This window comes from Anser brachyrhynchus (assembly GCF_964034855.1).
Source record: "Anser brachyrhynchus genome assembly, chromosome: 2".
NCBI lineage: Eukaryota > Metazoa > Chordata > Aves > Anseriformes > Anatidae > Anser > Anser brachyrhynchus.
This window is the reverse complement of record NC_137695.1, coordinates 9,234,460-9,258,773: the sequence shown is the minus strand read 5'-3', so window position 1 is coordinate 9,258,773 and position 24,314 is coordinate 9,234,460. Positions and strand designations below refer to the sequence as shown.

General features: G+C 39.6%; 1 protein-coding gene across 6 annotated transcripts in view; it reads right to left on the bottom strand.

Annotated features, from left to right (window-relative positions):
• The window catches only part of RBM33 (RNA binding motif protein 33), a 99,270-nt gene that overhangs the window by 5,347 nt on the left and 69,609 nt on the right, over positions 1-24,314 (bottom strand). For 2 of the 6 annotated variants that reach the window (XM_080581455.1, XM_080581453.1), the window contains exons 16-17: positions 11,381-11,590; positions 9,803-9,991 (exon numbers count right to left, since the gene is read on the bottom strand). In XM_080581455.1, coding sequence (XP_080437581.1) covers positions 9,803-9,991; positions 11,381-11,590 — 399 coding nt within the window. Of the gene's footprint in view, positions 1-9,802; positions 9,992-11,380; positions 11,591-20,869; positions 21,037-24,314 lie in introns of those variants that run through there. The other 4 variants (XM_080581457.1, XM_080581456.1, XM_080581454.1 and 1 more) reach the window with 3 other exon arrangements.

The window sequence follows — 24,314 nt, the reverse complement described above, 5'->3', positions numbered from 1 at the left end:
AGATTTTAAATTTCACCTGCAAAAACTCCTTATCATCTATTGAAGAAATACCAAACATCTTTAGACAAGTAACTATTCCTTGGGAAACCACAAACAACCACACTCAATGCATTTTTAAAGGGTAACATGCTTTGAGATGTCTCAGTGACAGAGTTTTTATCCAACTACTGCGTGTACTGCTCGCTCAATCTCATGCAGCATTTTAAGCAAGATGTCAAATGTCAGGATGAAATTTGCTATTAAAATTGCCTACTTACATCTTTTTTGGAGCAGGTAAGACTCTAGTTGAGAACGCATTTATTTAACAAGAGCTGTGGTACCTGATAGTCGTATTTCTTCATTTTTAAGCCTGACAATTCAGCTTTAGGCTCTTTCTGTAGCTTACCCATCTGTGGATTTTGAAGTCATTAATTTTGGCACTGGCTACCTTGCACTACCTTGTAATTGACAGGAAACTTCCCTTTCACTATGAAAATCACAGAAGTTTAATATTTCCATTACTCCGACAATTTTAAAGTGAAAGCGGAGGAAAAGATGAGGAAATTATCAGCTTCAAATTTGAAATAACTGAGAAAAGGGTGAGCAAAGTAACCAGCAGAAAAGTTCCAGCTGGTTAATTTGCACTGTACAGTTTTTGGAAATCTTGCTATAAGGGAAAGATTTAGCTAAGTAACTACAATTTGTTCTTTTCTGAGCTAGCAGCAATAGGATTTATCTAAAAAAAAAAAAACACAAAACCAACAAACAACTAGGAAGACGTCTATTTTTTAATTAGAAAGATCTTTACAAGGTTAAGCACAGTTTACCAACATGAATACTATCTAGTTGCACAAAGCACCAAAGAATGAACTTGGAAAAAAGCTCAGTTCTCCTGTACGTATATAAATCTGCTGGATTGGATGAGGGAGGTACTGATGTTTGTGTTCTCCTATACAGATGTCCCTTTATTATAACTTACAGAACTGTATTCTCTTGATACCACTTTTTCAGTCTAGACTAAAGAATAAGTTTTAAAGACTAAAAACTAATTACAGCCATTAAGTAAAATGTTTAAAAAAAGACACTTGTAAGAGTTAAGAAGAAGAAATGTGATTTTAAAAAAATCAAGAGAAGTAAATCTGGTTCCTTTGTCACAACCCAAAGAACCTGAAACAATTAATGTAAGAAATATTAAATATTAATATTTCTTATAATATTAAATTATAAGAAATATAAGAAAAACCTATCTGAATCACTGAAAGGACAAATATTTCAGAGAGCATTTGGACAACAGCAAGTACCCTGCAAGTCCTACTGTCACCTCTTTCTCTCCCCCCTTTCCTGAGCTGTCTTTAGTTCTCCTGCTAACAACTGATACTCACGTTAGGTCTCTCCCAACTATCACAGGATGTTTTATAAAAGAGAAACTGTGCTTTTTTTTTTTCCAATACTTGATAAATTACGACTTCAGTATGCTTGAGATGCAGAAAAGCAAAATTTGATTTTGCAGCTCATACACTTGTAGTGATAAATTTTTAAGAAGCCGCTCAGTAATTAGCATACAAGATTGACTAAAGAAAGACATTCTGGCGTAGTGCAGGCTTATTAGTGAAATTAGAAAGGCAAAGTATCTAAATCTTACTGTAGACAACATATTTGTGCTTTCACACGAATTAATAAAGCTTACTGACTGACTAGTTTGGATATATCACTGCCTGCTCATCTTTATGTTGTATTATTGTCATATTTTCCAAAGCAAAAAAATGCAATCAGAACATTTCTGATATACATTTTATTTTTAATACTCAGTTGTTTTGGCAACAAAGCATCTATTCTTGGATAAGCCTATTGAAAAGCACCTTAATATTCAATTTCATTTGTCAATATGGTGAAACAAAGTAAAATGTTTTTGAATGATTTTCAAAGGAAGCAGCAACCATTTATACTCGGTCTGAACTTACTTGAAAATTCTCAGTTTATTCAGTTTCCCCAACAATATTTTATATTTCAAAGCCTCAACATCAATTCTAACAATCAAAATTTTCCCGCAGTCATCTGGCTAATGCATCCAGATGGGAGCCACCGTCGCAGCATAGATCGGCATGCCACACTGGATCTCCACTGGCTGCAATAAGTCAATCCATCTGATCTTTTGCTGAAGAGACTCCATGTAACTCACTCTCAAGAGCCCAGCAGTAGGACAATCACTTCTAGCATCAATCTTCTCAACTACTGCAGTTACGTGCTCCTGTGATTTAGCAAGAGAGAATTAAGGACCTTACAACAAAAGGATAAACGCTACACAAATGATACTCCTCCAACTGAGAACTGTCCAAAAGTTCCAATTAAACAGCTTTAATACAATTTCTCAACCTTCACTACACTCAAACCATGGTCATGAAAATGGTGCAGAATCATGTTTGCCTTGTTTAGATATAAAAAAAATGTTTTCAGTCCTGTTTTTAACAAGAAATAAGACAATTACTAAGCTAATTTACTTTAACTATATGAACACCATAGCCTGAAATGCCACCACAAATACCTTTGCCGACAAACACAATATCACGAGACATGATCTACATTGCGTTTTCAAACAAATCATTACTGATAACTTGTGAATATGAGCATTTAGCTTGCTATCAGAAGTCTCTTGAAAATGTCTACTGTTATTTTGAGACAATATACATTTACCTGCGCTACTGTATAAACCCTGAACTTCATGCTTACACTGTTAAGAGAACAACAAGGCTGACTGTCAGGCACAGAACAAGTCAGTACATTTTTGCCGGAGTGTGTAGGTCCTGACCTGCTGCTATCCTGAGCCTGAACAGATGGGCTATCGGCTGGGAATACAAACAAGTGTTCCACTTCAGTGGAAACCTGAAATAAAATAACTGCATATTCATCCTACTGGATTATTTCTGTCTCCTTGAATTCCAGATGATATGTAGTTAAGAGTTGATCCTGCACTTAGGTGATGTTAACAGCAATATTCTGCAGAAACAGATTGGGCATGCAACCTGTGGAATTTTATCATCTCAACATTTTTTTCAAGGCATTATCTTATGTACTTTACCAGTTTTTCCTACATGCTAGGAAATTACACACAAAATTAATTAATTCTGCATAACTTAATCACACTACCTTGCTATTTTAAGACCCCTATTTTTGTCACGTTTTTAAAATAATTGGGCAGTCATTATTTTCAGTGATAAAATTCAGTATTCTAGCATCTGTAACGTTCTCAGTATAGTCCAAGTGCTTGCACATTCACCACAAGGTCATTTCAAAATAACCTCCTAGAAGGCTGTTACATTTAATCAGCTGGACCAACTGCAAGTCTCTGCGAAAATACCAGTCCTTTGTAAGAAGTGCTAGCCCTCCAGGAACACCACATTTCCAAAAACATCACAGTGATCACAACTATGCCAGTGACTTACTCCAGGTTCAAGTCCGTAACAGGTAGCGCTATGGCTGATACCAGGCTGCCATAAAATAAATGTGTTGCATGCTATTAGTGGTAAGACTTTTTCTTCTTAGAAACTCTACATGAGTTTTGGTTTATACTCTAAATTGTGAGTAACGTGCTAATAAATGCATAACTGTATGTTGCTTAGACACATTCAAATCTATATTAAATGCTTCTTTCAATAATGTTCAGACACTACACAAGTACCACAGATGAATGACATTTATGGAAGAAAAATGGTTTTAGAGCTTGGTTTTAGAGCTGAGGTAGTATCAAAAAGAAGCCGAGAGCATCAGACAGGCAGGCCTTCATATGCTACCAGTGACATCTGTTCTCCCATTTTCAAAGAATAAATAGCATAAAATGATCCTTAGCTTTATGGTCTCCATTACAACAATAAAAACGAGTCTATCTTTGACAAAATATCATGCCTCCCTATGAATTTGATCTGAATTTAGTATTATTCCAGTAGGTACTGATTTTGTAGGATGCCAAAGGAGAGTCAAGGGAGGCTGGGTAAGGACCAAGCACCCAGCATTGCTTTTGGAGATGCGCTCGTTCTACCAAGAGTTACTTGACTTCTCATATAATGCAGGGACACTGAAGTTTCCTCAACAGAAGATTTCTGCCACACTGCACTCCACAAGAATCTCCTTCTATCAGCAATTCCTAAACTGAAATATCACAATCCTTCCAACCGTCACAGCTCTGAAAAAACAACTTCATTCACATTTCCTCTTTAAGTTGACCTAGTCAAGACGTTCACCAGAGGATGAAAACCCCTTCCCGGACCCGCTCAGGTGTAAAGGATTGACAATGCAATAACTTCCAGGGGATTTCATTGACTTGTTACTTTACAGATTAGGGCATACAGATCTACCATACAGTTCTTCCTGGAGATCAGAGGTATTCTATGCATTTTCCCAATCGACTCTGGGGTAACAGAAGAGAGATTACATCCTGATACAGTCTCAGCATTAAAAAAAAAAAAAAAAAAGAATTGTTTTATGCTGGGGAGAAGTATTTTATACGAAGGTGATTTTGGAAGCATAGGGCTCATACTGATCTTATTTCCTTTTTCTGCTTCTTTAGGTGCTGCCATGAGAAGATTTGTACCTTTTGTAGAATGGAAAATGCAACAGTTGCAAAAAAAAAAAACACAACAGGATTTCATGAACACCCATGCTTTTGGTTAAGAGCTAGCCTACAACTGTTTTAAAACACTATTAAATTCAACATCTTTAAAAAAAATCAGAAGGTCTGACATTTTCTGCAACTGAACTATTACCAGTGACTAAAGAATGAACATCGTAAAAAGACCATTCCCTCTGCAGGCACTGAGACCTACACTGGGCTCAAATTTGTCCTTTACGCATGCTTTGTCCTTACATCTACATTTTTCCAATATCAATAAAAAAATAATGTTGAAATAACCTGTATGATAACAGCAGCACAATATCTAGTTAAGCTTCACTCAAAAACACTACCTTCACACAAGCAACAGGACAACCAAGAGTAGAAAGCAAGAGATCTCTTGCAGAAACCAAGTATCTTTGACACCAAAGCTCTCAGAGGTTACACAGAGAGGAGGAAGTTAAAAGGGAGGTAATGAGAGTACTGAGAGACGGAAACCAAGCAGGCAAGGTGTGAGACTGGAGCAAGCACTCATTTCAATTATAGTAGACACATGGGAAATAAAAGTTTCCTCCTTCCTAAATAATAGGCTGTACGTTCAGTTCATTGGTGAATTTAGGATTAGAGGGTGACAGTCCATATGCAGCTGCTAAAAAGGGTCTGTGCAATAACAAACTGTAAATTGTCATAAACAATGACATTACTAGTGTGTGACTCAACCTGCTCTCCAGCAGTATGAAGAGCAGTACGGCAGGTACTTTCTAAAAAGAAAGATCAGATTGTATTTGTTCTTCCATCCCATCGATACATGGAGATACATTTTTATTGTTCTCACAGTTCCCTGACACCTGAAGCATCTTTTCTGTAGGTGACACTTCATAGCCACTGCTGACAGGCACAGAGGCTGGAACAGAATGTATTTATTGTACCCTCAGCTTTTGCATATGACTTCGCCCCTCCTGCCCTTCCTTCCGGCTTTTATGCTTTAAAAGTGCTCAACTTTCAGCTTCCATATGCAAGATGAGATGAGAAAAAGGGATAATTTCCTATCGTTGAGATGAGCTTCTCTAGCTCACACACTGCTCCTTAGCACAGCTGAACTGGACAGGCTCATTATAGAGTTGCTCTCCTCTCCCCCAGCCCAAGGACAGGGCAGGACTGACCATGCTTTCTTCCACAGTCAATGGAGAGACTCTCAGCTGCGAGAGCTGAAAATGTTTTTACAGGCAGGAAGAACAAACAGGTCACCAAACCGGCGCTGCGCACCCCGTGTGCCATGTCACACGGAGAAGAACCCTGCTGATCCTGGAAGAGCGCTCTTGTTCTGGGCGTGCTCATCTACATGTGCTTGTCATTTCCACTGATAAGCCTTTACGCTAAAAATAAAATCATCAACTTTAGGTATAGTGTTAGTGCAGACACTGTCTTTACCCTAAGTCGGCACTAGGTAGCACCATCACTCTAAGAAAGCAAAGAGAAGCACATCGACAAGGCGATTGCTTTCCCTTTCCGAGACTGGAAAGGGAACGACTCTTCTCAGAGTATAACTCATATTCATAAATGCACTCAAAATACAGTTGCAGCATTTTAATCACCTCTAATATATAACAGTGGCTCCCTGCCCCTCTCCTTTTTTAACATCAGAATTCACAACCTTAAATCTTTTTAAAGCAACACTGGGAATTTGCACTGTTATTTTATGTTTGGAAACATCTAAAATATGGTTTAAGACAATTATGGAACAACTCCACAGGATGATCACGCAGTAGTCACAGCACCTGAAGACCTAGAAAACAATCCTCTATACCTGCCACCAACCTTAAGAAAATGTATAAAGGTGGTGATAACTTAGCTGCACACAAACCTCTGCAGACAGTACAAGACAGCATGAACATTAAACCCAGATTCAAGAGCACACAAAAAAAAGAGCTAAGTTTTTAATGACTTTTGTAACTTATTATGAAAGACAAAATTATTAGAGTGTCCAAAGGAGGGCTATAAAGACAGTGAAGGGTCTAGAGGGGAAGATGTGTGAGGAGCAGCTGAGGTCCCTGGGTTTGCTCAGCCCAGAGCAGAGCAGGCCGAGGGGAGGCCTCATGGCGGCCTGCAGCTCCCTCATGAGGGGAGCGGAGGGGCAGGCGCTGAGCTCTGCTCTCTGGGGACAGCGACAGGACCCGAGGGAACGGCATGGAGCTGGGACAGGGGAGGGTCAGGCTGGGGGTTAGGGAAAGGTTCTGCACCCAGAGGTGGTCGGGCACTGGGACAGGCTGCCCAGGGCAGTGGTCATGGCACCGAGCTGCAGGAGTTCAAGGAGCGTGTGGACAACACCCTCAGACACAGGGGCTGGTTTTGGGCTGGTTCTGTGTGGAGGCAGGAGTTGGATACAATGATCCCTGTGGGTCCCCCCCAGCTTGGGATATTCTATGATTATTAGTAATCTCCTTCAGGAAGTGGTTCTGGACAGATGTGTACTGAATGTCACTGCTCCAGTGCAGTCCCCAGGAGGCTGTATTTCAATGGTGTGCTCAGAAAGCTCCCGTACTTTCAAATGCATTTTGGAATGCATGATTTTATTTATAGTATATAATTATTTTACATTTATCACTCAGATTTTACTTCATGGACGTTATTTGTATCTATATCTTATCCAGAAGGAGGACAACAGCAAGCCATATGCTGAAAGGAAGTGGTTTTCCTGGTAATTTAATCATGCTTGAGTTGGAAGATGCAGCTGTGACTAATGGGCTGTTCCGGAAGCCTGGAAAATTTTCTTCAGTATCTTGAGAATCTTAATAGTGTTTTTTTCTCTTGTTCTAGTAACAAAGGAGCTTTAATGAATCAAGGATTAGAAGTAAGGAGTCTACAGTGATAGTCAACAGAGTATACTTTTCGAAGTTCATACAAGGAAAAGACAATTTTCTCCATTTCTAGGGGATGGAAAGGAAAAATTGTGGACTTCCCACTTCTCGACTGTAAAAAAATCTCCTTCATCCTTTGAGTGCCCAGCTGTTCCCACATTACAACTTACAGAACCATCACCTCAATGCAAACTGATTGCAAAGCTAGGAGCACTGAACATCATGAATTGAAGGAATTTTTGAACTTCCCTTCAAGACAGTTTTGTGCAAGGTAATGATACCTCAATGACACAAGAAAAAGGCAAAAGTAAAAATCCAAACCTTTTGCATCCAGAAAAAGTGTAACCTCCTTTATCCCCAATGCATCTTTCTGTTCTCCTACTGCTTCTGGACTTCCGCCTGAGTAAGCTAAAAACCTGAGCTTTCTTAAAGTCATTTTTGAAAAAGCAGCTAGAACTTCTGACTCTGCCCTTTTCTTGGAAGTAAGAGAACTTTTTTTTCTTTCTGCATTCCTCCTTTTTCAGTTCATCAAGTTTCAACACTTTTATTTCATCTTAAAAGATCAGAACTGCACTACCAAAGTTGCTCTCTGCTCAGGTCATTACCATTACCTGATGCATAAAATCTGCCAAACCCACCTGGCAAGGAACCCTTCCTTTCACTACTCAGATCTCTTCCAGTGGCTCACTTCTGTACTCCTCATTGCAAATTACTTACGTGAAGTGCGTTTTAAAGGAAGAATGAGAAAATGATGTATAAAAGACCATTATAAGCAGACTACTTCTCCCCTGTACATGCCACTATCCACACTTCCGAAACATTGTTTAGTCTCAAACAAGCCAAGAAATTTCTAGCCTTCTACAAGCCCGATTTGAAATTCAAGGGTAAAATTAGCACAAAAGCCTTCTGCATCATTAGCTAAATTCAACCATCTCTTTCAAGTACTACTTCTAGATAGCTGGTGAGGTGAAAGCAGATGATTTACAACTTTCCAAGGGTACAGCTGACACTGTTGAGCTGCAAGAACACAAGGGACAGGCATATATCAAATCCCACTGGAAAATTAGTCACAAGTTTCTTCCTATAAGCATACTTTCTAAACTGGTCTGTGACGCTACATTAAGATACTACCGTTTGGAGTCTGCTAAGAAACAGCAAGTACTGAATAAATTTTTTAGCACATTCTCAGTAACTTCTCTCAATCATGAATATTTCCTAGCAGGATTTCTATTAATCTCCTCCTAATATTCTCATGCAAGATTTAACAAGTAAACACTGCCTAAATGTGCTCTGGAACTGCATGAATAATTTCCTCGAGTACTACAGAACACGAAGGGACAAAGTATTTTGTGAGAGTATTTTTGCCTTCACAAACAAATTAAACCTCTCTGAATTGACGACATAAATAATTCAGCATTATTCCATTTATTAAATTGGGAAAAAGTGAGGCAGAGCGCACATCTTTAGGAAAGCACTGTGTTCTACAATAGAGATAATCCTATTCATAAACAAGTCTCCAAGCCACAAAATAGCTCCAATTAATGCATTGCATTTGTCTGAAAATGTTGATCCTGTCAAAATCAGCGCCCCAAACTGAAAAATTCAAGGAAAAAAATCATCATAATCTGTATGTTTCATTATCCGTTGACTGATACTTTCAAATGTACTAACAATAATTCAGACATGGCCTCCTAAGCCTTTTGGTGCTTTGAAAGCCTCCTGTTTTGCTTAAAGCCAGTTTAACTGATACACCAATTCCAGGAGGCAGTTTTAGAACAGAAGGTTTGCAGCAGATATACCAGCACATATGTCATAACCTTGCTCACAGGCCCCTCCTAAAGAGAACCTTCTAGAAAATAAATTAAAAATCCTTCAAAGCAGAATATGTTTTCATTTGAAAAAGCAGATAGTGCTACATGGTATAAAACCTCAAATGAATACTGTTCATTAAATACCCCAGGACAGCAATGACAGGAATCAAAAAAAGAGTGTAGGTGCAAGCCAACAATAAAAACAGCAACAAAAACACATTTGCTTTGATATGATAATTCGGCTTTAACAAAACCTCACAGAATGGACGTGCTTGTATTCTATATGGAAGTAATAGAGATCGTACAAGAACTCCAAAATGAAGGAGGCTCTTCTGCAGCACAAATGTGACAGTTAGCAAAATTCTACTGCATCTCCTGTGCCGCAATGTAATCGTGCTTGTCTTTGCTATCAGGTGTGGTGCGTGTGGGTGGGGGTGCCTTCAAACATAAATTACCAATAAACACACATTGTATTTAGTGTCAGGGAATTAATTGAGCTTTCCGGAATGAAAGACTTTTGGCACAAAAATTATAAACCAAGGTTGACCTACCTGAATGGGTCCCACTGACATCAGCAGGTTTTTCAGTTGGACATCAGTAGTTGATGAAGAAAGCCCTTCAACTGACACAATACAGGGCTGAGGTTTGCACTCCACCACTCGCAGGTTCTGTTTATTTGGCATCAAGCGTCCTCGGCCCATCTGGCCTGCTACTCCTCTGCCTCTCCCATGCATAATGACCTGCCAACAACAAAAGTAACAGTATTTTGATTTACTTACCTAGTGTTTCTGCTAACTGCATTTGACAGATGATACAAAAGTTAGCAATTTACTTAAAGATTTGATTAAAGTACATGTTGATTTAAAACAGCTTGTTGCTGTTAGCTTATTTGAAAGGCCACACATTAACATATCTCTATACTGCTTATATAAACCTATTTTAAAGGGACAGCAAGTTAGACATGGTATTGAGGCTAAAGCCTCAGCCTTAGCACAGATCAGCCAAGCAATGGAAGGTCCCAGATCGAAATGTATAACCTAGTTTTCAACACTGATCACATTATCAGGCATGTATTTAGCTCCCACATTTTGAGGCTGGTTAAAAAAAATCCAAAGTGATCTTTCCCTTTTTTCTTCTTAACCCACAGATAAATTTGATGTATGCACACGATCAGCAAACTGCTCCAAGTGCCTCCAGTCGCTGCTGCTTGCAACCATTAGCCTGTTATCAGGATGGAGTATTTATGTATAGTGGAAAAAAATTGTCTTAAAGTTCCTTTCCCCCAAATCCTGTAGGATCTGGAACCACAATACTCTTCGGTGCAGGCAATACGTAGTCATTCTTGTAAATTAAAGTTTGAACAGTTGGGGAGAGCAAAATCAACAATGAAACAGTAACAAACATTGAACAATTGACACTTAACATTGAGATAACACTCAACACTTTCTCTTCTTCAGTAGGATTCCTACTTGGGAAGCCTTTTCCTATCTGCACCAGCAAGGAGATCTTAGCTTGCCATGAAGCTGGAAGGTTACTGCTAACAGTTCACAACCAACCATTAACTTAAAAGCCAAAATCCCAGTTATTTTCAGGGAGCATCTCAGTTTGAAGATGAACAGAAAGCACACACCAGTGCAACCTGAACGCTTTCCCTGCCTCCTCCCAGTGAATGATCAGTGAGAAAGCCTCATTCTGAGCTCACCGACTGTTCAGAGCAACACCAACTTTGAGAACCAACCAAAGAGCATCCTGAAACAGCTGCTGCGTGCTCCTACGTGTGCAGGAAACAGCCTGAATACAAGCTTAAGCACAACTTCAGAATAACTCTTGGGTTTTAAGCCAGAAAGCACGTTGGATGCCGTTCCTCTAGTAGCTATCTTGAGACGCACGCATTTCCCATCAGGAATACTGTGCTGGCCAGAAAGTCATCAGATGAAACAACTTGCAGGCATGACCACTCTGTGCTGGATACAAACAGGCCTCTATAGATTAAATGCTTTATATGCAATTATGCATCTCCTGGGTCATGCAGCCCTGTGCTAGTAATTGACAAACAGAATGCTAGTTATTAATATAGCAACACAGCTAGACAGTGAAACTTCTAGCAGCGATATGCATCTAAAAATCACCTTTTTAGGTTGATGGATTCCCTGGATGTTTTTGACTCCTTGAGGAGCTGGTGAATGGATCTGTGCCTGCTGCTGCTGTTGGTGCTGCTGCTGTTGCATTCCCTTTGTCAATGTGACCTTCCGCACTGGCTGCTGTTTCGGCTCCAGAGGTTGTTGAGGCCGCTGGGGCTGGCCCTCTGGGTGAAAAAAGCCAGCATCCTCTCCCCCCTGCTGAAATCAACAACACAACACGCGGCTCAATGTCTACGCAGTGCAAACACTCGCCCTGAGAAACCTCCTGTGACATCCAGCTCGGTTAGAGCACAGCAAGCACTCATCGATTTGCCTATTAAAACAAACCAGTGGCTGTTACAGAAGTGTGTAAGGGCTCAGCCTGGAAATTACGCTTTAGTCTAAAACAAACCCACAGTATCTAAGTCCAGCTTATTTTGTTTGAACTTGATTATCAATTACTATGTTCAGTAACATCTTTTCAAATCCATATCAGCGAGGTGATCAAATCCAAATCACTTCTTTCCAAATTATTCTTCCTTCCAGAGTTACACATGAACTATGTTTATTGCTTTTTGGTGGTGGTGGATTTTTTTTTTCCCCCGTAGAGACGTACACCTTACAGAGAACTGTGAAGGCTGGAAGAACCACACAAGTACTCTGCTCGTCTTTCAAAGTTGAATCTCTCTTTAATTAGAAATTAGTATTTCTTTTGAAGTGCATATTTACGCTGCCTGCTTCCATACCAACAACCTTTTAAGCTATCTTTATCCCCAAGCACCGTCCATGTTTGGAACAGTTAGAACAGTTCTTCCCCAAGGTTTTTTTTTGTTTGTTTGGTTTAGTTTATAATGCTCTTATTGTAAATATTTATACTCAAAAGCACAAATAAACAATGCCCTCTGTGATCCAATGACCCCTAACTCTTTCCACTACATCTCTCACTGAGCACACAGCATAAATGTGAGGTGAAGGCACTAGGAGATGGATGAGTGATTCACTTCCACTGCCTCTACCCAAGCAGTTTGGCTTTGTTCAAACACAGGAGAGATTCTCAAATTTGTGTCTAGCTTTCCAGATCAGATACTGAAAACCAGCATCTATAAATTGCTTCAAATCATCGCATGCTTTCTGCATGGTTTTGACAGCAAAATTTATATTATTAGCTGGACTCCAACTTTACAACTCCAATCTGCTAATATTAGTCAACATTGTTTGTTCTTTTTTTTTTTTTTACATGCTCAAAAAATACCGATGCTCACTGCCTGGGCACCCACCAGTGACCTGACCGCACAGCTGCAGGACCAGAGGGAAGCCCCCCAGCACCTACTGCCACTGGGGAGCCAGGCAGTGGAAGAGGGTCATTAATCCCCAGTCACACCAGTGCAACACCTGAGAGTCAGGCTGAATAAACAAAGACAGGACTGCAGGCTTTATTTAAGCCCATGACAAACCTCAGGTAACCTTGCAAAAGCCCTCGAAGAGAAGGTGTGTCTGAGTAAGAAGTAATAATTATGAAAGCATCTCTATTTATGTAGTTTATTTCCTTTTGCTTAAATATTGACAAGTCAAAAGTCCTTCTGCATCCATACCAGATGTCGCTAACCAGAGAGGTTCATATTAACTGGCACGTTTCTTGGGGGCAAGACGACAAAACACAAGGCTGCAGAAGGAACATGTTTACGGTCCAAGAGTGAGATTATCTCGATTGAGAAAACAAATCATTACACCCCTACCAAGATTACACAAAAGCAAAAGGAACACCTACTGAAGACTGCTTGTTACTAAACCTCTTCGCTATTATTTGAAGAAAAGTAGTCCAGTACAGGCAGTATCTATGATATTCTCACGTTTTCAAGTTCACTAGTGCACAGTTCAAATCCCTAAACCACACTCTGTTTTATCAAGTAGATGCAGGCAACAACTTCTCAAGAACTCAACTACTTAAATCCCAGACAAGTTAACCCCCCCCCCCCCAAAAAAAAATTGGCTTCATCACTGCCTTGCACCATCTACATTTCAAAAGCACAATCTGTCACAGGGAAAACCTTGAAGCTCTTCCTACTTAAGGGCTTTCTGCCACAGTACCCACAGTGAGAAAGCAAGAGAAAACTGCATCTGTTTTTTCTACTTCTAAACAAATTCTCTTTTTCTGTGCTAAACTGAACGGCTCCATGCTGAATGAGGCTTCACAGAAAATTTCGTACATAAACCTTTGAGCTCAGTAACCAGAAAGAAATATTAAAGTTTTCTCTTCAACTGCTGCTCAAAACGAAAAAAAAAAAAAAAAGCAGCAGCTCTCCTCTTCTGGAAAAAAAAAACACAAAAACAAGCAAACAAACATATGCACACAAACAAAACCTTAGCAAGAACCCAATATTAAATCCTCTCCATTTTAGTATTAATTCCACCATGAGCATCAGCATAAGCCTTATGCTCTGGTCAGATAATTTCCTTTATTCAACCTTACAGCAGCTGGAAGATTATGAAACAAAAACGAACAAAAACTCCTAGGAGGAATTTAAATGGAAGAATGGGGAGTTAAAATCTGAACTATGCAACATGCCTGCTGTGAAAAACAGCCGTAAGTATTTGCAAGCATTTGTTTCTAAACCAAAAAACGATTCCAGCCCATACAAAGAGCATGAGAGCGAGGCCCTCAAGTACAAAACATTGCACATGCTCATTACTGAAACTTCAGAAGCAAATAATCATTTGCCGTAAGAGGTGAGGACAGTCAACAGCCGCGCAGTATTTGACTTGCAGGCCCAATTATCAACAAATAAAACTGTAAAAATTAATGCAGGAAACACACAATCACACAAAACTCGAACAGAGCCAAATGCAAACACGCAATATTGGTTCAAATTCATGGAAAATCTAATGGGACATTTTCCCTGCTGGGGTCTATAGTGGGTTGAGACTCAGTCTGTGGATTTCAAGCACTAGCATGAGGTTCCTGACAATTCCCTGGGATGCTGATCTAGTCTGAAAAGGTGGAAGCATCCCTGGACTTTTTATGAGTTAATACATTTTAGAAATATGATAACCTGTACAGAACAGCAAAGGAAGTCCACGAGGTAAGAAATGGAGGAGCTGGCTCCTGTAACAAGAAAGGAAAACAGGACAACTGGATCAAAACTCTGTAATGCCTCTCTGAACGCCTCCTGCCACTGGAGATGACCGGTGCTGGCAAGGACAGAGGGCCCCCTGCTCACGGACCGTCAGCAAGACTTTGCAGCACTGTACAGCTAGTCCTGCCTTCAACTGAAGGCAACGTTGGTGTTTTTCTTAAGGAAATGAAAAACAAGCACAGCTCCTAGGTCAATATGCACTTAACAAGCAAAACAACCAAGTCTCAGGTAACAAATTTTAACCAGCTGAAAAAAGAATTGGTGCCAAAGACATGTCAGTGCAAGGACCAGCACTGCTGGAGCCAAAAGGAACTCAATCTGCATAGTGCTATTTAGTGGCAAATTAGAACATGGCTCTCACCATCAATATCATCCTTTAAACTTCTTACATGCAAGGTAATTGCTGGCTTCTTCAGGAATGCAAATAAAGAACTAAGTCTCAAGCAAAAATAAAGCATAAAGAGCTTTAATGCCTGGTCTTAAAGCTACAAAACCTCACAACGTTGCTTACGGGCCACACGTCCATATGAGAATATTAACACCTGAGAGGAAGAGATGCACGACTGTAAATAACGCTGTTTGTACGTTCACTCCCGACTTTCGCTCCTGAGGCAAACACCAGGCCGGCACCCATTAGGCTAATTAAACACATGGCAAAGCTACAGGTAGGGAGGCAAGCAGAGCAAACTGGTAGTGCAGAAGCTACCCAGTATGACATCTAAGTGATAGGAACTGAACTGCCAGCGTCTCCTCTGCTTCAAACATCCCACTCCTACCTCATTTGAAATCCACTTTTTCTTAGGAAAATGATTTATCTAATGATAATTTTTCATTAGCTTACATCCCCTCTTCCCCCCAGACTTAAACATGTAGAAATAGAATTTTAAGTCTTGATAAAGCACATTTTTCTTTCTTTTTTTTTTTTTTCTCTACCCTTTTGGGATGTACTGGGCAACCCTAAATCCTTCAGCAATGAACCTATTCATCATCATGGCCTGCTTCATACAACCTGATGCACTGGAAGTGCTGAAACAAGGTAGAACAATCCTCAGCCTACCACAGTCCTATGCTAAGACCTGAGACCCATTGTTACAATTTCTGATTTTATAATGCAAATGTCCTCTGAAGTCCTCTACAGATAGGTGAATTTCATCCTGTGTCTGCAAACCAATAAAGGGAAGATGTTTTTCAGTTATTGCCTACTGCTTAATTCCTGCATTACAAACCATTTTGACCTGCAAGCTCTGAATTCCCAACTTCTGTAAAAGGTCTACCTTCCTAAATTAACATGAAGCTAGGAAAGAGTTCTCCTGAATGAAACTTCATAGTTACCAGCCTAATTCAGGAGTAATAGAAATACCTTTAGTAAGGGAGGGGAGTACTGTTCAGGGGAAATCACAAAAGCTGTCTTTCAAATTGAAAATACCACAAGATTGCTAGCAGTGCCAAAACTACAAGTTAATTTCAAATACCGCATATAATTAAACACTATTCAAAAGATCTAGATGAAAGTATTTGATCTATACAGTGAACATTTTTCAAACTTTACCGTGATTGCCATTCTGCGCCATTTGATGAAACTGCAAACTAACGAAAAAGAGAAGTTATGCCATTTGAAGGACATGAATTTTAGAACCAGTTCCCCGATAGTAATCGGGGCTGCTTTCCAATATTGACACTCTCTCTCTCTCGCTTGTCAGCGCTGTGCATTCAGAAACATAAAGACCATTCTGCCAAATATGAGATCACGAATCCTAACCCCAGAATTTTCTGATCCTGCCCGAATTTAGCAAGCTGAAGCCCTGCACTCCATCATAATCATTATGACAGTTTTGTAATGAAGACGAAGTTTATTTGCCACCAACATTAGCAGGACAAATTTATTTATAACAAACGCCTTAAAATGTACTGATAAAACTGCCTATTGATAGTGTCAGAGCTTCCTGCAATTTGACAGATCAAATCTTATTTTCATTCTTAAACCCCACGAAGGAATGGTATCACCAACCTGCATTCTGTAGTGAGCAAATTGATTAATCCCCCTCTATAGAAATCTCAACTCTTGATTACACCTATCAGACATTAAGCAGCATTATTCTAGAGTGACAACACTTGACAAATTCCCAAACCATTTTTCTCAGCCTTTGTGGCCCTGCTAGCTTGTATTAACCCTGATGAAAAATTAATTTTCCTTATCTTCTGCTAAACCCCAAAATCCAAATCCGCCAAACTGGCAACTCTTTCTGTAAAGGTATTATGAAAACCTCGAAAAGATTAATTGCATGTCTTCAGGTGACATTAAATTAATTTCTGTACTCGTGACAGACATTTGATACTCCGTACTGAGAGGACAGATAACATTGTCAGGATACACAGAAGGACAGTGGTGCGGTGTCCCAGGGCAGCCTCTTATGAATTCTCCTCTCGATAAGGCCATACTTCACTGTCATCGGCACTGTTAGGGATCTTGCAGCCCATAGACCTCACTGCACAGGTTTCTATTAACTACGACAATGCCGTGTCTATCCGTGTAATCTTTATAAAGCTAATTCAAAAAATCACCCAATAGGAAAAGGGATGTGCATGCCGGATAAAGCACTTAAAGGAAATAAACTCCGGGTGATTTGTGTAAAAATAACCCAGAGAAGGAAAATATTTTCATCTTTTCCCAGACGTACTATAAATCACATTCTCTGTAACACGATGAAGGCATGAATCTTGCAGGAAAATCTCAATCCAGAAATGTCTTGTAATTGATTTCCTCTATGAAAAACCCCTCATCTGCTACCAGTTTGAGTCAATATTTCTAGAAATGAGTACTTCTACAGTATCGCAGTAGTTAAGAGGAAAAAGCACCGACTAGGTTACTAAACTCATCTTCACTTCAAGGACAAGAACAAATTATTGTTTTCTTTCATCAGCTATATAGATTTTCATACATAAACTTTTTTTTTTTTTACTGTACTACAATTGATTATCGTCAAATAGACATCTACACAGACAGCTGCGATCACCACGTAACAGATAAAAGTAGTACAGCTAAAAACCACGGAAAGCAAAAAAGACTACCATGAAATATATGTGAATAATTTCTAATTACAATAATCAGAAACGTATATTAAAGGGAAATTCCTAATAATTAGCTGTTTCTCTTCAACTAGTGTTCCAAATATTTTACCACTGTGATACTGCCAATTGACAAGACCGGGGAACGGGGACCATAAAGCCTAACCATTTGTCAAATACCCCACAAACCAGTAACATGAACACGCACTGTTTCTGAACAGCTAAAAAATCTATTTTGCCTGTCAAATGCCAATAAGAAACACCTGGAAACTCTTCACTGAAAGGTCTTAGAAGGCTTTTAAAGTTTGTTTTTTTTTTTAATTCAAGATCTGCAGTACTAAAAAAAAAACACCCTCCTGCTCTCCAGCCAGGCTGCAATATGCTCCTCAATTAACAGACTCATTATTAATGACTGATTTAAGACACACTAATGGTATGGTTTTGACATACGAGTACCTGCATCAGCCTACAGAACTGGCAGAGCTACCAAAGCCTCCCCATTCACACCAGAAAAATGTCACTTTTGGTGCTGACCAGTGAGCTGTGGTTTATTTTTCCCGGCCAAAAACTTTGGCACGAGGCAAACTTACCTCAAACAACAGCACTCAGACTAAGCAGTAAATAAAATCCAGAAGTGGTTCAGTTCCCCTCCCATCAAAAAAATGAACGAGACACCGTTAAGCTGCTTCAGTGAACCATGATTTGATGACAATCTTCTCTTCTAATGGTGCCTAATGGTGTATGGAGAGTCAGAACAGCAGAAGAAAACGCCTCAAAAAAAAAAAAAAGCAGCTAATTCCATTTAATCCCATGTACTAACAGACTTCTTACCTTTAAGTATTTCCTCCTGTGTCTGAGAGAACTAAGATATGGAGGAGGACTGGCCAAAAGGCAGAGAAACCCAGCTGTGCTACACTGGTTTCACCAGCGGTAACAGAAACGCAACTGATAAGATGCTGAATCACGATGTGTTTTTCTAGTACAAACATCCTCCAGCCCATTACAAAAATATAAATGCTGTTCCAAAGCTGCAGCAAAGACAATAGAGGTCGTGGATGCCCCGTCCCTGGAGGTGTTCAAGACCAAGCTGGACGAGGCCCTGGGCAACCTGGTCTAGAGCGTGGCATCCCTGCCCATGGCAGTGGGGTTGGAGTTCATAAGGTCCCTTCCAACCCAAGCCATTCTAGGATTCTGGGCTGGTCATGTATTTTACCCTAAGCACCACCTTCATTTTTACATTTCCGTCCACAAAATATAGCACCATAATGTAGATATCAAAAATATGTTTTTGAACTAAGCTTCCTGTGCCCCTATGCAGTTGTCAGTATTCGTGTCCACACTATTACACTGAAAACTGAACAGGCAGAGAAATTACCAAGAGAAACCACTTCTGTTTGAAAATACCAGCGATTCCAAAGCTGCCCATAGCTCCTCAATGAGCACTTTCGAGCTGGACACCAAGTATGTTAGAGAACACCAGCACTGGCTATCAGAAATCAGTACAAAGGGAGCTTCCCTCATTTCCAGGTTCCTTTCTAGGTTCCCTACTTCATGCTCCCTGAAGCTTAAACCTAATGGCAATCCTCCCTGCGTGTTGCCCTAGGCTTCCTTCAGTCTTGGCAGGGACAAACTCTACATTCCCTCCATCTCCAACCACCAACAGCATCAGGATCCTCCCGACTCAGAGCCGTCTCTGTATTAAAGGTCTATTCCAAACTGTCAAACCTGAAATGCCATTTAAAAGACATTTGTTACTTCTTGAACTATTAAACCGGACAAATCTGCATTTCTCCCCACCAAATTCATAGATTGCATTCAAGTAATTTTCATTTGAAAGCTAGCTCTTTGTTATGTAGTTCAACGGTGTTACCAGTTGCCTTTAGTCATTTCCCGTCAGGAAAGGAGACACTCCATAACACCAACATCGTATCAATACGAATTTCACACTATAACACTTACAGTGGCAGAAAAACTCTCCTTTGAGACTTAACAACAGTGGCAAGCAATACCAAATGCCTTGCTTTCAGGGTATTCAGGAGGACGCCGCTCTTCTTCAACATACAATTTAAAAGTCTCCTGAGGAAAAGGACAAACTTGTTCTCCAGCCTTCAATAGGAAATATTTTATTGCACTTCGGTTCCAAGTTAACCACAGCAAAGCTAAATTCAATTCAGTTAGGTATCTTTCCCCCTTTTGCGGATTTTATTACAAATCCATAAAAAGTTCTGCCTGCATCTGGTTTGGCTGTCACCTCAAGTCCCTCTAGTTGCTGAGTGTGTCCACACGTGCCCTTACATTTCACTTGCCCAGTAACTGAGAATATCCCAAACAGCACAGGGACTTGCTTCTAAGTAAAGAACTGCCCCCGAGCCAATAAGTATTCTGTCTCTGTAGGGACCATCCTCATTGAAGGTCTAGGAGGACAGTTTGTCTGTTTTGAAGTATTTCATAAAAATACTATGCCTTTTTCATAACAGGAATACTACCTGACTTCCTTTTTTTCCCCCCTGATATTTGGAGGTGGAAATAAGAAATCCATGTCCGTTTGTGAAATATTTCTAGAGAGCTATCTCGCAGGCTGCGGCAGGCAGAGTCCTTTTTCAATGACACTTGAATTAGTACTGCTGCAGAGGTCATGCCCATTCTGACACACTCTAAGTGCTATCTGGACATTCAGACATGATGGCTTCTACAGCTCCTTCTGTCTGCTTCCAATATGGACATTATCCACAGCTCCTTCAAATAGTGGGATGCGAATGAACTGCATTGCCATTCTCTAGTTTCTTAAAAATTAATTGCACTGTGTGCGGTGCCAGTTCCTGTGTTCTGTTTCTCACAGCTGGTAGGAAGGGCAGAGCTCTCTCCAGAACTTGTAATGCAAACATAAAAAATCTTGATGTTTGTAATTCCTGACATATTTAGAGGAAAGGCGCTATAGAGCTTTCAAGTCAAATATTTTTAATTGAACTTGAAACATACACATGCATGCAAACACAGGTACAAACATTAAGTGAAGGTGGTTGATAACGGTTACATTATTAAACAAGAATCACCTAAATCAGTGTCTTTGTCCATATTTAGAACTCCACATTGATCTATTTCACTTCTCAGTTACTTGAAATAAGAATGAAGTTGTCTATCTTCCATTCCCATTTTTCTTTTTACAATCCAAGGACAATTTTGTAACAGACTTTTCAAACAAGACTTGCCAATACTTTCTTCAAGCTTTTCAGATGAAGCATCTCAGGTTTTCATCATTAAGATCACTAATAAGATAATGTCGCTTTTAATCCGATAGGGAACACTGAGATTTTTATGTAGTTTACAGATATATGAAACAAGCTCATTGTGCGGCTTTCCACAGAGACAAAGATTGGTGTGTTCTTGTTGCAGCGTAAGAAATCAGCATTTTCAGGCCTTTGGGACAGACATATATCACTTTAACCATGGCAGAGCATTTTCTGGCTAGAGAAAAATCATCCAACAACAACATAAGATGACTGTAAGATACAGAGATTTTAAGACTTTATTACTGTTTCCCAAAGAACCTCAAACAAAATGAAAAGTATGTTCAGCACCCACTCCATAAAACCTTCAGATATTTAAGGTCGTGTTTGGTACAAACCTGTTCTTCCGGGACTAAAGACACTCCTAATATACTGACTTTGGGAATTCAGCTGCACTTCGTACTGGAACTATTTGCCAACGGACTGGTTGCAAAGCCCAAAGGAGACCACCACGACAGCCAAGGTGTCAGAAAACCTGACCTATCCACAGGTAGTGATGGGTATGACTGCTCAAAAACAGTTAGGAGATCTTCAAAATGAGAAACAGCCACAAAGAGAGAAATATTTTTTCCCCATGTCTCTTGAGGTAAAATGCTAATAGTCATAAATTCAAATTGCAGCAAAAAACATGGCTTGGTCACTAAGAAAAATCTCCTAACCATACACATTATCCACTGAAGTAGATGGCCCAAGAAATCTCCATAAATGAGGCCTCAGAAAAAAAAGGTTGGACAGATCCATCAGGAGTGCTATGAAGTTCACCCCCCTTCAAGGCGGAACAAATTATTTCTCTGGTCCTTTCATCCCTATTTTCTGTAAAAAGATTTATTAGGGTGTCTCTTCCTGATGAAAAACATCCTACAACCTCATTTAGTTTATTCTTATGCAGATCCTTAGGACTGAGTTCAGGCTCCTTTCCAAGGAGCCAAGCATATCTCAGACTTTCTTAGTAAAACATGCTAGTATCAATACTCAGCACGTATGCTGAACGATTTCTGGAAAGGATGAATTGGAAGACAGGCTACACAGCAACCATAAAGCAGATCGGATCTATCAAAAGACTTTGGGGCTTCCATGAAAAAACAAAATCAGAATTCATCTGCTGAACTCTTTTTTCCGGGAGTATAACATTTAAAGGAGTAATTAATATGGTAAACTATTCACTGTACTGCCTTTCCTGCATGAATTAAAGAAGTACTAGAAAGGGATGGGCATATCTGGTGGTTGGCTTTTGTTTTTCCTGGAGAAAAAAGGCAAATTGTTAAAAAAAATCAAGTATGGTACCTAACATGTATCACCTTGATATGTGGATTTAGTCTGACATAAAGGAAATTCTGAATCATTTTCTACCTCCCTTTTCTTTAAGTAAAGGAACCAAAAATGAAGGTATCTTATGCATCAGATAAACTGGAGAAATTAACATATTTCTTAGGATTTAATTAGTAATTCTTACAATTAAGTAAAAATACTTAAAAAGTAAAATCCTCTCAAGAGAGAATATCATAGGAAGAGATTAGAAGCTTTTTTACCTTAAGTAACAAGGATTATTTTTATCTGGAGGTCAGAGATCCTCAACAGTACTGCAATGTCCAGCAATACAAGTAGGTATAATTAGAAGCTTAGACTGGGAAAGATACTGCCTTTAAGAAAATAAACCATTTTGCCACATAATAAACCCTTCTCTTCTGGTGTACAGAATTTGTACACCGTAAACGTCACACCAGTGTACTCAGTACATCTCCCTACCTGTTAAATAACAAGGTGCCAGCAACAAATCATCATTTGATCCTGCTCTACTGATGGTCCTACTGCATCCTGGGAAAACCTCCTTGCCACCAGCTCCTGTTTTAGGTTAATTTGGCCTAGGACAGTTTGTATGGGTCTGGCATCAAACTGACCAGCTCCTCTGCTGACAGCTCTACTATCGTGCTGTACCATGGCTAGCAGGCTGAAAGAGAAGGGACCTTCTAAGTCTGTACCAGCCTGAATGAAGAGCTTCAGAAAAGGACCCGCATTGTGTCTAATCACAAACCATCTCACTTGGACATGGCTCTTAAAAACTGTGCTGCACAAAAGAGCTCTAGAAAGGAAAAAACGTACAAGTGATTAGACTCGAGAGCAACAGCAGGGCTGCTCAACTGCAGGAACAAGTCAATGCATATAGATAAGAGATACCAAGCATTCCTTTGGCCAAAGGAAGGGAATTATAGGAAACACAAACAAATGCTAAGGAAAATAGCTAGGAAAAAGAGATTTGGCTTTTCCTTTACATTTAGGGTTGAGGGAAAAGGAAGCAGGTGGCAAAGCTAAACACGAGAGCGCAAAACTAAATGTGATGTGATCTTTATGGCAGAGTCCACAGCTTTTAATTCTTCTTTAATATCCTGTCAAAATAGACAAGATTGCACATCCTCCCTGTTTTTTTTCCTTGTGTGGTTCAGAAATGAAGTCATATACATTCAGCCTGTCACTAAATGATTAAAAATTAACCAACTATCTTGATCAATGTTAAACAGCTAATTGCAATGCTTGCTCTTATTCTTCCATAGTTGGAAGAAAAATTTTCATGACTATATGAAAAAAAGCAGAAAAGGCTACATGTAAAGAACCTGCTTTACCTCGGTAATAACACCTCAGTGGCAGAAAGTTAAGGACAGAACAAATCTGCTTGAATATACACCAAAAGAGAGGTTCCACATGCATTTAGCGAAGCTAATTGCTCTTGCTTACCAAGAGACTCATCTGAAACAAATCATTTATGGTTTCCTGAAACAGAGCGTTATAATAAAAACTATTGCATTACAAATGCCAGTTTGGGCACTGATAACCTTTGTTACGAAGAGCTGTATACAGTGGTGACTGGCATTGTTTTATTTCACCACATAATAGAAGAAGTTGTGCACGATTGCTTTATTTAATTGGAATAACAAACCTGCTGTACCTCTCACAGAGCACTGGGATTCCTGCAGACATATATCTATGTGTAACTATTTTCAGCCCACGAGAAAAATTCTTTTTAAACCTTTTGAACTTTCTTCTGCACTTGTTACCATGTCAGAGGAATTACACATCCTCCAAGTAAGGTTGTTGTCAACTCTACTTAGTCAACAAGGTCCTTTATGTTAGTATTTTGAAAGATCACATGGTCATTATGCAATTCAAAATTTTAAGCATATTTGTTTTATGAGCTGTAGAAAAATATTTATAAAAAGTAATCCAGGCTTTGGCATTTTGATTTCCTCCATATTTCTATAGATTAAAGCTTACCAATGAGGCTTTCTTGAGCCCATTAACACAGTATGTTCACTTCATTACAGACTTATAGCAGTTCTGCAAGTTCCCCTAATTAATGTTCTTAATTATTTAAGAAACTTTCTCCCCCCCCCCCCCCCCCCCCCCCCCAATGTATCACAGCATTAAACATATCACATCCTTCTTTCCTCCTCAGCATAGAAC